This window comes from Triturus cristatus, chromosome 7, assembly GCF_964204655.1.
Source record: "Triturus cristatus chromosome 7, aTriCri1.1, whole genome shotgun sequence".
Lineage (NCBI taxonomy): Eukaryota > Metazoa > Chordata > Amphibia > Caudata > Salamandridae > Triturus > Triturus cristatus.
In genome coordinates, this window is record NC_140590.1 from 1,776,453,468 (window position 1) to 1,776,465,807 (window position 12,340).

Genomic DNA, 12,340 nt, shown 5'->3' on the forward strand with positions numbered 1-12,340 from the left:
TCAACGGGATAAGGGGCCGCTAAATTAGAGCTGCAGGGGCGACTCTCCCACAATGTAGCACACACACATAGCAATCACAGCAAATCAACATTGATGACAATGTGGTACAAGGTGCAACACTATCACTACAGAACAAAGGACACAACTGGTGCCGCTTGTGTGTAGAAACTGGTCAATCACATCTGGCATAGGAGGAAACTGTGAGGTGACAATGTACGAGTACAACCTCACATCCATCATGTAGTCCAAATGTCCACTGTCTCCCATCAAATAGCCAGCTCCTCCAAAACAGTCACAATGTACATTGTCATGCAGTCTGTATGTAAACATCTACATCCGTCAACATACATGGGACACACTGTTAACCTGCATCCCCCCTTTACATTGCAGAGGGACAATCAACACCTCCTGCAGAGCAGACCAGACATCTCTGCAGTGATGATGAAGAGGACACCCTGCACATTTGCTCAGACACCCTCCAATGGCTGATGGACAGCCTCTGCACCCCAACCCCAGGAGCAGTGCAGCCCAGCTGCATCAAGGTGACCCCACCCCTTGCACAGACCACACAGCAGGAAGCACCCACCACCAGGGCTGGCTCCCAGCACCTCACCGAAGAACACATGTCGTTCCAACGCTGTGTGTTAGACTGCCAGAAGGAGCTGGCTAAACATGTGCGTCTGGGTTTCGAAATCATGGCAGCCAAACTCAATGCCATACGTGGGTGTATAAGTCCCATCCGGGACAACTTACAGTCCCTAACGGACACCCCCAGTCCATTCCATGCCCTACAACAATCATTGGCTGACCTCGCTGGAGCCATTACTCGGATACAAGAACTGTCTAGTCAGACAGGCTCCAGCGATGACAGCACAGAGTTGGCACAGATGCGGAGGACAATGGAGAACATGCAGCGGAAGCAGGCAGGAAGGATAGCTGCCACGGCTGAACACCAGCGAGATGTAGCTGGGATCTACCATGTCCTGAAGATCCTCATCTTGCCATTGCTGCCACAGAGCCTGTCCCAGATGACTGCTGCAGGAACTTCGACACAAACATCTCCGCCCCCTGATGTGTCTGTGGCACACAAAGATGCAGCCATGCCGCCTCCACCCCCTGATGTGTCTTTGGCACACAGTGATGCAGCCATAACACCACCACACACACCTGGAACACCTGACACTGAAGACATTTCAGAGGACGAAGATGTGGATAGAAATGACTCTGTGTCAAAAACGAAGTTGTAGCAATCTTCCCCGCCATATAGCCTGTTCCTGCTTGGTTCAGCCCTCTGCATCATGCCCTGGAACAACTTCTTTCACTGCCCCCCCAAACACTCTTGAGACATTCACCTGGACCCCAACATGGACTGCCATAGCTGCACTGGTTACCAATGACACAGCAATCAGACTGCGGACTGTACTCTTCCTCTTCCGACTCACTTGTCATTCCTCCAAGGACTCTGGTTGGCACTGTGCAACCATGTAATTTAGGGTGTGCATGGCCATGTACTGCTCCAGCTCCGACACTCCACAGAATGTGAATAAAACATTTCAAATCACACAGAGATGTCATGTATATGTTCAGTCAAGGATAAAAGTATGGATGAATGTAGGGACATCGATTGCACAAAAAGGTACACCCTTGGAAATGACATCAATGTGCATGTTTGACCGTGACACACATGGCCAATCATGTCTGTGAAGGTGTGAACTAGCTGTGGCCTCATTGCTCATTAACAACAATCTCGCAACCCCCCAGCGTAGCCCCACAACCATGTATGAAATATGGTTGTGTGTGAAAATGTCAGAGCCGGTAGCAGGACCAAAGTAGTGCCCCCCATTACATGTGGCAACAGTACATCTCTTTGCATACCTACACACACTAAACTATGTGATTCACATGGCAAGAAGTTGGATACCATACACACATTGCTTGTTAGAACTGGGGGTCTCTAGTTGGCAGAGGTAGGTAACTTTGACCAAATAGGGACCATTGCTTCTAAGTCAGGGAAAATTACACTACTGGATAACCCCTGCTCACCCCCTTGGTAGCTTGGCACGCGCAGACAGGCTTATCTCAGAGGCAGTGCATTAAGCATTTGTGAACACAGCAATACAGTGAAAACACTACAGATGGACACAACATAGGTTTTATAAAAATAAGTGTTCTTTATATAGACACAAGACCACAAACGACAAAAATCCACAATACTGTACTCAAAATAGACTTAAAGGTGGTAGAAGTAACTTAGCTCAAGTTGATGATAAATGCAACACGTTTCTCCCAAAAGTACCTTGGATGCGTAACGCAAAAAAACCCAAAAGGTTCCAGAGAGGGTGATGCGTCGATTCCTTGCTTCGGGGGAGGCGATGCGTCGCGCCTCAATGCCTGCGCAGAGTCGGGGATGCGTCTGTTTCTTACCGGAGAGGAGGTGATGCGTTGATTCTCGTACTGCGTTACGGTTCCGATCCGGCAAGATGGCGCCTCCATGCGATGCGACAGTCCGGTGCGATGCGATAAGATGGCGCCCTTGATGCGATGCGACGACGTGAAGGCAATGCGTGCACGCCCGACGGCGAGTCAACAACTTCTGAGCCGCGACAGGCCCTGCAACATGCTTTTCTGGTGATGCGACGGCAACCCTTGCGTGGCGACACGCTTCTCCGGTGATGCGACGGCAAACAGCTGCGACGAAGACACGCTTCTCTGGTGATGAGGTGGCGGCGCTGCGGCAGCGACACGCTTCTCCGGCGATGCGACGGCAACAGCTGTGACGGCAACACGCTTCTTCTCGTTGAGTCATGCTTCCGGGTCCCAGCGACACGCAGGCTTATGCAGACAGAATTTCCCAGCAAGGAAATTCAGGGGGGAGCTGGTGGTGAAGTCTTGTAGCCCTGAGACTTCAGCAGGAGGCAAGCACAAGTTCAAAGCCTTGGAGAAATATTCTGCAAGATGATGAAAGTTCCTTAAAAGTTCCTTCTCCTTTCCTTGGCAATGAAGAAACAACTGCAGGCCAACCCAGCAACCAGCACACTAGCAGAGGGGCAGTCCAAAACTCCTGCAGCTTCCTTGGTTCTTCTCCTTAGCAAAGGTTTGTCTTGTTTTCCCAGAGTGATCTAAAGTCTTGGGGTCTGGGTCCCCCCTTTTATACACCAAAATACTTTGTCTCTGAAGGCAGAGAGTGTCTGTACCTAGTCCAAACCAGTTCTGTGCAGTCCCTGAGCACTTTGTTTACAGGACTCCTTCTTTCCTTTAGCAGGATGGGCCAGGGACATCAGACGCACCACAGGAGGTGGAGCCAGCATTGTGGAAGGCAGACACAGCCCTATTTAGACCCAGGTGCTGACTCCTCCCACCACTCTACATGCAGATAGGTCTATTCAGCCCTGTTCTGACTCACCCTGTCTCCTGGAATGCCCCAGCCCCTGTCACTCACAAAAACAGACACACAATGCACAAGCTAGCTGAGGCAGACTGGATGGTTAGGTAAGAAAAGTGGTATTTTCAAACACAGAATGTTAAAACCAACTTCACTAAAAGATGTATTTTATCATTCTGAGTTCAGGTATACTAAACTCGAATTTCTACCATGTTCCCATTCTGGCCTATGGGGACTGGTAGCCTTGCAATAGTGAAACACGAAAATGGCTGTAATTCACTATTAGGATATGCCACCTACCTTACACACCAGGGCATGTTCTACCTAATGCTTACAATGCACCCTGCCCTTGGTCCTACCTTAGGGGTGTCTAGTACTAGACTGCACACAGGCTCTGCAATGGCAGGCCTGAGACAGACTTTACAGGCTGCTTCTGTGGGTGGCACAACCAGTGCTGCAAGCCCACCAGGAGCATTTGATTTACAGGCCTTGGACACACATGGTGCACTATACTAAGGTCTGACAAGTAAATCACCTAAGCCAATCATGGAGTCACTAATCCAGTACATCAATTTACAATATAGAGCATATGCACTTTAGCACTGATCAGCAGTTGTAAAGTGCCCAGAGTCATAAAACAGCCAACAACAGGTCAGAAAAAATACAGGAGGCAGGCAAAAAGTTTGCAGGGATGACCCTGCAAAAAGGGCCAAGTCCAACATTGCTGAAGACACGTAAGCGACACGTAAGCGCACAGGTCTACCAGCAACTTTCCCAACCACAATATCCGGCTCAAAGAGGTGGAGCTGCCAGTGGGGACTCACCCCTAAGTGAAATGCGTCACTCAGTCCCTCCCTGTGTACGGACAATGCTCATTGAGGCACACGATTTGGCATTCTAATCAACACTCATCACAGTTGAACACTAGTGAAGTTGCGTACACTTTATTAGCATGTGCGTGTCAGTACGGGCAAGACAAGGGCCACAACATGCGGACCAATGCATCATATATTACCAGGCAGCATGGGAACATGTAGAGGTGCAAGACATTGGGATGCAAACATGGACAGAAATTATCACGGATGGGAACGGTCTCAGCCCACCTTGCCTTGCTGGACGAGTCATGTGATGTTTGGCGTACGCTCATTGCACCTTGTCTGGGGACACCACTCGCAGCCCATGGGATCTGCATATTCCTGTACCACCGAACTGCGCTGACTGTCTGCTCTGCTGACAGTGGGCAGTCCAAAAGGGTCACATGTAGAACTACATTGCCATGTGTGTACACTTCCTCCAGCAGGGTGTCAGATTGAGGAATGGTGCCATACGCCGCTGTCCACTCACCTTGACCAGGTGTGTGTCAACCCGCAGTGTTGCACACACATGCATTCTGAGTCCAGGCAAATGCAGCCATGTCCACTGTAATGGTGGGATATGTGACTATTTCTCCAAGATGCAAAAGGGTGTTGGGACCTGTGCTATGGGTTACAATCAGTTGTGGCTGCAGGAACGTAGTTACTCGTCCATGAGAGCGAGCGCAGCTTCATAGGCAATCTGTTCCAAGAGTACGTCATTGTCGGGTTCAACGAACACGAGGGCGAGCCCAATAGGGGAGCGCCTAGATGTGATCACTGCACATGAGGAATTGTGCAATCTCCCTTGCCCAACGGCCAGAACATACGCCAAATATCAAGGCATCCCATGAACGGGTATCACGGTTACACTTCTGGTCGTGGGCCAACAGGCAGCGCACACACTTGTCATAATCCAGTACAGCTACCGTTGTGTTGGATAGGCAGACATCCATGGGCCACTCGAATATGCATGATCAACAGTGGAACCAGGGCTGGACAAAGGTGACGTACGCAAGTTGAAGCTCAAACGGTAATTGATCCGCAGCACTGCCAATGGCAGTGCCCCCAACAGATGCAGCATTCGGTCACAGTACAGTTCCACGTGACACAGGTTGCGCATGTGCCCGGGATGTCCTGCCATTGCGTTGTTGGGTCTCGGAGAACCGGCACTCTTCTGACCTGCGGCTGTTGTATGGATGATATGCCACAGCTCGGAGTAATGAGTCGTATAGGTGTGCAAAGTTTGGATGTATGGGTTTTGCTGTGCTTAAGTGTCAAGGGCATTCCATGCTGGAGTATCTCAGGAAAGGTCTTCTATGAGTGGGGTATGGATACGTTGTTCTTTCATTAGCGCTGTGTGGGGTGTGGGAGTCTTCATCTGCTATGGTGTATCTTTCAGTGGGTGCCCGCTGCATGCACTGGCAAAGTCGTAGGTGCAGGTGTCCTTTCACCTTCTGTTTTGGGACAAAGGAGCTTTCATCCACAATGTCAGTCTGACTACTGCTTGCATTCTTGACATGCGATGTGGCTTTCGCTTTGCAAATGAGGCTCGGCCTTAGGCTTATGGTGCACCAAGAGCGAAACACACACGACAGTTGGCATGTATCAGCCAAGACCCCGAGCGGCCTTGCGCTCCTTGTACAATACCTTCATGCGTGGCCGCCCTCCGTGTTCATGCAACAGGGCGACATTGTCGGTTGAGGTCCGTGTGGCGCCGACACTGCAACAGAGACACACACATCAGTTGGTTTCCTGTCCAGCCCAGACATGAATCATGCACAAGGCCCAGGGATGATTCTCTCTCTTTCTCTCACTCCTGCTCTTCCTTTTACTGTCTCTCTCTTCCTCTGTTTCTCTCTCTTCTTCTCCCTCTCTCCCCCATTCTCTCTCTCTCTGTCCTTTGATGAGCGCATGACACACCTTCTTGTCTTGAATTTTGTCTTGCAGGCTGTGACTTACAGAATGTCCATGGGAGACCCGCCATGACTCTTGCAAATAGTAGTATTGAGTTACATTTGAATGAATTATTCTTTTTGGGAAATTCAAAGGTGAATGGATGATTTACCTTTGTCTGTCCACACATGAATGTTAATTGTTGTTATTGTGAGGCTTCAGGTGAATTGTTTGGTGCAAGAATCTGTAAAGTTGATGTGAACTATCTTCGTCCGGGGGGAGGTAGGGCCCGGGGGGGGGAGAAGGGGGGGAGTGCTGGGGGTGGTGGCGGTGTGTGTTGTGGCCCTCTTGGGTGTCCAAGCAGCCTGATCAGTGGCTCCATGGTATCTGTTGTTCTTCAGGTGTGGCTGTGTGTTGGGCTCCCTTTGATGGTGTAGGTTGTCGTCAGACTTAACACCAGGTAAGGGCAGGTGTTAAATTCCTGCTGCTAACGCACCTTATCTCATGTTTTGGGATCTTATCGCAGATCTGGCTAGTCGTTGAGAATGTTGCAAAGTGGTGTTGACGCGGCTTTTTGCAGGGGAACGCCTACTCTGCATCTCATTAGCGTTAGTTGCCGGTGTCATCTGTGGTATTGTTTTTTGCGGCTACTATCGCAGGAAAATTGGTGATATCAGCTGTTAGCACCAGCTTGTGAATGGTGCGATGAATTTATCACCACTTTGGCTGCGATACAGTGCCGCTAACTCGGCGATAGGTCCTTGAGAATATGCCCCTCAATGTTCCTTTTGTGTAACCTTCAGCAAGGAAAGGTGTTTGCAGCTAAATCTCTTGTCAGCAAAACCCCTCAGCCTACAATTGTTGGATTAAAGTTCCTCTCCATCTATCTTGTACAATACTTCAGTGCAGCTTATTTTATCCAAACGTTGTTAAATATTTTTACAACAATCAAAATAAAAGCATCCCTGCCCTTTACCTATTCATGTTCGGTGAAATGTTGTCTACTATTTAGGCCTTTGATCCCTGATCCATGGGCAGATTGTGCCTTCAGGTCATAATTTTTTAGCAGTTTAATTCTGCTCAGGGTACATCTATACAAGTTGCTGCATGATGACCCACCATGTTTTTCACTCACTTGCACGCACCTTTTTTACCCTCCATACAGAACCCACTTTCCACATACCCACATGCACCATCCGGCGGTTCCTAAAAGATCTCCGAAAAAGTGACCCTTCGGGGGCCCGTAGGGAATTGCAGCGCCGGCCCTACGAGGAGCAACCGCCCGATGATGAAGCATGACACCTTTCGGGGTGTGTGAGGGCACAGAGGACATAGAGTGGTCCTCCACTTACCTGAGTGGTTCTTCAAACTAGGAACTCTTTCACTCCTTATTTATTTTTAAGGGCTCGGGTGACTTTTTGCACCTGCCCGCAGGAACTTTGTCCTCCTGGAAATATGTCTACTATTTAGAAACAACAACTGAGAAGTCAAGATATCAGATTCTATGAAATCTTGTTGACTGTTTAGAAATAATAACTAGAAAATCAAGATATCAGGCTATGCTAGAACAAACATTGAACAATGTAGTCAAGTGATTTACACATAATTCAAAAGGGGAATACCTAAATAAAAAATATATTCAGATTATTTAAAAAATCATCTTCTTGTTTTCATGCTACAGATCCCTGGGCAGTCATGTGACCATCTTCATAGGAGATCCCATCATGTGCCGTTGTGAAGCCTCCTATGCTGACGTCACATGGAACTGGATACGGAAATGGCTGTTGATCGTTGGTGCTTTTATGGATGTGATCGGGGTGTTCCTGCTGGCCTTCAGATTCCATACAATTGTTTCAGGTGTCATCTGCATTGCTTCTGGCTCTACCGTACTCTTGCTCTATCTGCTGACTAGCTTGAGCATTGTTGCACAGTGGTTTAAGAAATATTGCTTGCCAACCATAATGAACCGAACAGAGGATCATGTGACACAGGGAGGCAGGTCGGTGCAGGACAATACAGACTGGTAAGCATCTAAGTACTCAGTACTCCATTGTCTTGCTGTTAAAAATAGCCAAGATGACACAGAGAGAGGTGTAGTGTCCCCCTCTCTCTATTAATCATGTTGTTTCTTGGTGTCTTTCTCTGGCTCCATTTGTCTTGCCTGTTCTTTCTCTCTCTCAGTCAAAACACCAAATATCCACTGTAAGGAAATGGGTTCTATCCCTCAAATCCATCCGGAATTTTTGCTTTTTGACCAAATTGTTTTTGACCTTTTTACTGTGGGTGAGCTTTACAACTGGTGACTTGGACACGGTAAACTCTTGGTAACTGGATTGTGCGTGTTTACCCCTGGAGTCTGCCTATTAAGGAAAGGCCACTGTGATGCAGCAAGTGTAAGGGGCACTTGGATGGTTACACATTAACACACGCACATGTCTGTGTACATGTGTGAGAGCTGCGTATGGGAGACTCCTGTTGTGCACAGCCCAGTAAAAGCGCACAGGTAGCCTGGTGAAGCGGGGACTCTGCAGGATTGGGTATTAACCCAGGTAGGCCTCATGATGTTATTGCACACTCAAAGAGAAAGTCAGTGCGGTTTACTGACCTGTCTGCAGTGACACTTAATTATACATCTATGGGGAGGGCTCCCTAAGAGGGCAGCTTCACTTCCCTTTAATATCAAGTTAGGGTGTAACCTATATGGCAAAGTCAGTTGTGCAAGTTCCAAAAACAAACTGTTCAGCTTATGGGTTATGCAGGAATGTCACACTTCTCTACTCAGGATCAGAGCCCAGCCATTTTGTAACCCTGCTGTGCCAAGCTAATTACATTTCTCTCCAGTGGCAGGAACAAAGGCCTCCCCACACAACGGGAGCAATTAACATTGCTTCACTCAGCTCCAGAGGAGGAAAGAGGTGGGGCGGAATGCTCTATATCAATCAACCAGCTGTCACTAAACAAAGGAGGCAGCCAGACATCTGAACCCAACCTAGTAGGGGGCTCCCTTTAAACATTTTCTGGGGCAGGCTCTGGCAGTAATATCAGCAAGAGGTGGAATTGAGGCCCCCAGAGGAGATGTGGCAAGTGACTCCTGGGTGACGTAATTATGAAGGGTTCCGGCAGGGTGTGTAGAAAGGTAGGCACAGGGCCGGAGAAGAGATGTGGTCCCTGAGTATACGGCCGATGTGCCTCCCTGCCGGACCCTCCTGCCCCCACTTAAAAGGTCTTGTGCAGGGGGGAGAGTTCTCTCTCGGATGTGCCTTTCTGATGGACACTGGGACTGGAGGTGGCAGCCATGGACAACTGGAAAGAAGAACCCTCTGATGGTCATTTGGAAGAAGGGCTCTGGCTTAAGTTGACCCCGACCACTGGGGCTCTTCCCAGAACCAGGGAAGCTGGTTCCCTTACACCACCTGAAGACTAGTTGGGTAAAGACTGGGCTTCTGCGGCAAGGAGGAGAGGCCCAGAGGATATCAAGTAGAAAGGCTGGAGTAGGAAGCCAATGAAACCAGCTCCGTGTGAATGCCATTGCCTTCGAGGCCAGGAGACCTAAACAAAAGGACTCCAGGTGGCTAGGTCTCACCACCAGGAGGAGGAAAACGAGATCGAGATCACACAAAACATCCCAATGGGGCCTGAGATATCAGCTTGCAAATAATTTGGCCTGTGATCCCCCCAGAGAGGCCCAGATCACATGGAGCGTCACTGCCAGAGCTTTTCACCCCTGGGGTGGTCCGGGGGCACCCCCAGCATTGTAGTGGGCCTGGGGTTCCCATCCTCCAAAGTAATTTTCCTGAATGGGGAGCCCAACTCCAGACCCCAAATATCAGTGAAGGCAGAGAAGTGCTGTTGCACTTCCCTGCATCTGAGGTGTGCAGGAGGGGCCCAGGACCCTCTTCCTGGGCCACAGAACCAAGAGGATGTGAGGGGGAGCACTCTTGGTTCTTTTGGCCTGTCCCTCTCCCCGTGCCCAAGTCCAAAGGGAGAGGAGGGCCGTCATGTGCCACAGCGCTCTGCCGGCTACTGTACATGCAAGAAGCTGGCGGGGGCAGCGAGGAGTGGTCTCTCAGGCTGCCTCCCATCCTGGAAATGCACGGGGTGTTGGAGTGGGACCGTGCACCCCCAAGAAAATAAAAGGACAAATGGCGAATACGAAAACAGCAAACAAAGGCAGCGGCTCTCCCTGAGGCAGCGGGAGAGCAGCTAATCCAATATGCATGCACTCGCAAAGTGCCCCATAATGCCCTGCAGGACTCGCTAATTTGGCACTGTTTTTCTCCCCTTGTGGTACATGCTTTAGTATCGTTTTTAAATGTTTTTTGGAAAGAATAACACTGACTGATTATTGGTCATGTAGTAATAAGTGTATTTACACATGATTATTTGTGATTTACTGCATTTTCTCCAAAAAGTATGCTATTCTGACAAATGGTTTGCTGGTCTGGACCCCGTTAAGTGTCCAGAGGTGATTACACAATGTGTTCACCAGGACTTTTCAGCAGCCTTATGTAAATTTGTAAATTTCTGCGTAGTATTGAGTAATTAATGTGTAATCAATGCACTTTTCCTTTTTCAAAAGAAACTTTGAGAGACTCATTTATTGAGTGTTATAATTGGGTGACAGCGAATGGTGATTACTCGCCCAAACCACCTCCTTTGACCAGGCCTTGGACTGCTCTGCTAGGCCTTGGACTGCTCTGCTTCACTACCCTGAGAGTCAAATGCTACAACGGGGTGTTTGGTTCCCAGTGGAGGACAAATATGGAGCCGTTACTTGTGCAGACCTCACAACTAATGGCCGTTTTTCTTACAACCCCCTACCCTGAGGCAGGTCTAGTGCACTCACTCTTGCCTGACTGTAATTTCAGATCTGAATGTCTTCATAGAATAGATGATCAAGAACCACAATCCAGGAGAGCGTGGTTATAAGGGGCCTGGTAAAGTCAATGCAAACCTTCAATATCCAGAATTACAAGGCATTTCTCAAGGAACATCCTTCTCACCTAAACCTGTATATTTTCTCCCCTACAAAAATCTTGTGGCCTCATGACATCTTGTACCACATGTACATGGATAATACACAACTATATCTAAGGCTAAACAGTGCAGAAAACATTGTCTGGAATACAACCAATTTAGCCATTTCATCAATTAAACCGATCTAGCTAACATGGCTTTCATCAGGTGTTGTATTGCCTTGTCATCCTCAGGGTTTGAAAAATATACAATGCAAACTTACTGCGTATGCAAACTTACTGCGTAGAAGCAAATAACCAGACAGCATTGCATGTTGTCACAGAGAGGGATAAACCAATGTTCTCAAAATAAGAGCTTGATGCCTTTGTGGGTGAGTGAACATCTTCAATGAATCAGAGTTCTTAACATTCCTATGCGGTCAATAGGGGAGAAAAAAGCAATGTATTTCAATGCAATACATCATGACTAGACCATATGTTAAAATGAGAGGTTTCTTGGCCTTATGTGCCTTAATATGAAATTTTAACTCTTTTGTTTTTAATAGAGAAACAATTTCAACAGATACCAGAAGAGAGACAGATTCCAGTCTTCAAGAGATTGAAGACGAGGAAGATCTGTTGAGAATTTTGTTTCAAGTCTTCTCTGGAAAGCTGAGTTTGGTTCAAATTTACCAAGTTGTTGCATCGAATACCATAGGGTAATCAACTGAGCGAAATCTTGGCGGGAAAATCCTTAGAGCTTGTAATGCATCAAGGAAATCAGAAATGGAAATGGATAAAAGGGGACAATGATGCAACCTTGATGTACCCCATTTCTGGTATAAGCCCTTGTCGGATTCCATCATTAGCCTTAAAAAGGTACATTGATATTAAGGAAAATAACCTTCGCACAAACCCCCACTTTTTAAATTTCCTCCATGAAGTGGGGAAAGTAAACTTTTTCAAAGCCAAATATGATGACTAGATCTTGTTTTTCCTAACGAAACACTCCTGGTCTAATGAATCCAATAGTAATACACTGTCTTAGACCTTTCTGCCTTAGGGTGGCCTTCCCCCAAACCCTCCAAATCTTGATGGATTTCCGTTTTGTTGGCCTTAGGACTCTGTGAACTTGACCACTGCCAACCACTGCTTAAGTGCTTGTGCTCACTCCCCTAAACATGGTTTCATTAGTATATACTTAATTGGCATGTTTTATTTACTTATAAGTCCCTTGTAGAGTGGTATGTCATATA

The 12,340-nt window shown here is 47.9% G+C and overlaps 1 protein-coding gene across 1 annotated transcript in view; it reads left to right on the plus strand.

Annotated features, from left to right (window-relative positions):
• Window positions 1-12,340, plus strand: part of LOC146813076 (uncharacterized) — a 63,801-nt gene that overhangs the window by 35,480 nt on the left and 15,981 nt on the right. Inside the window, exon 2 of the mRNA XM_085620066.1 lies at window positions 7,811-8,152. Coding sequence (XP_085476192.1) covers window positions 7,854-8,152 — 299 coding nt within the window. The 5' untranslated portion in view covers window positions 7,811-7,853. The remainder of the gene's footprint in view (window positions 1-7,810; window positions 8,153-12,340) is intronic.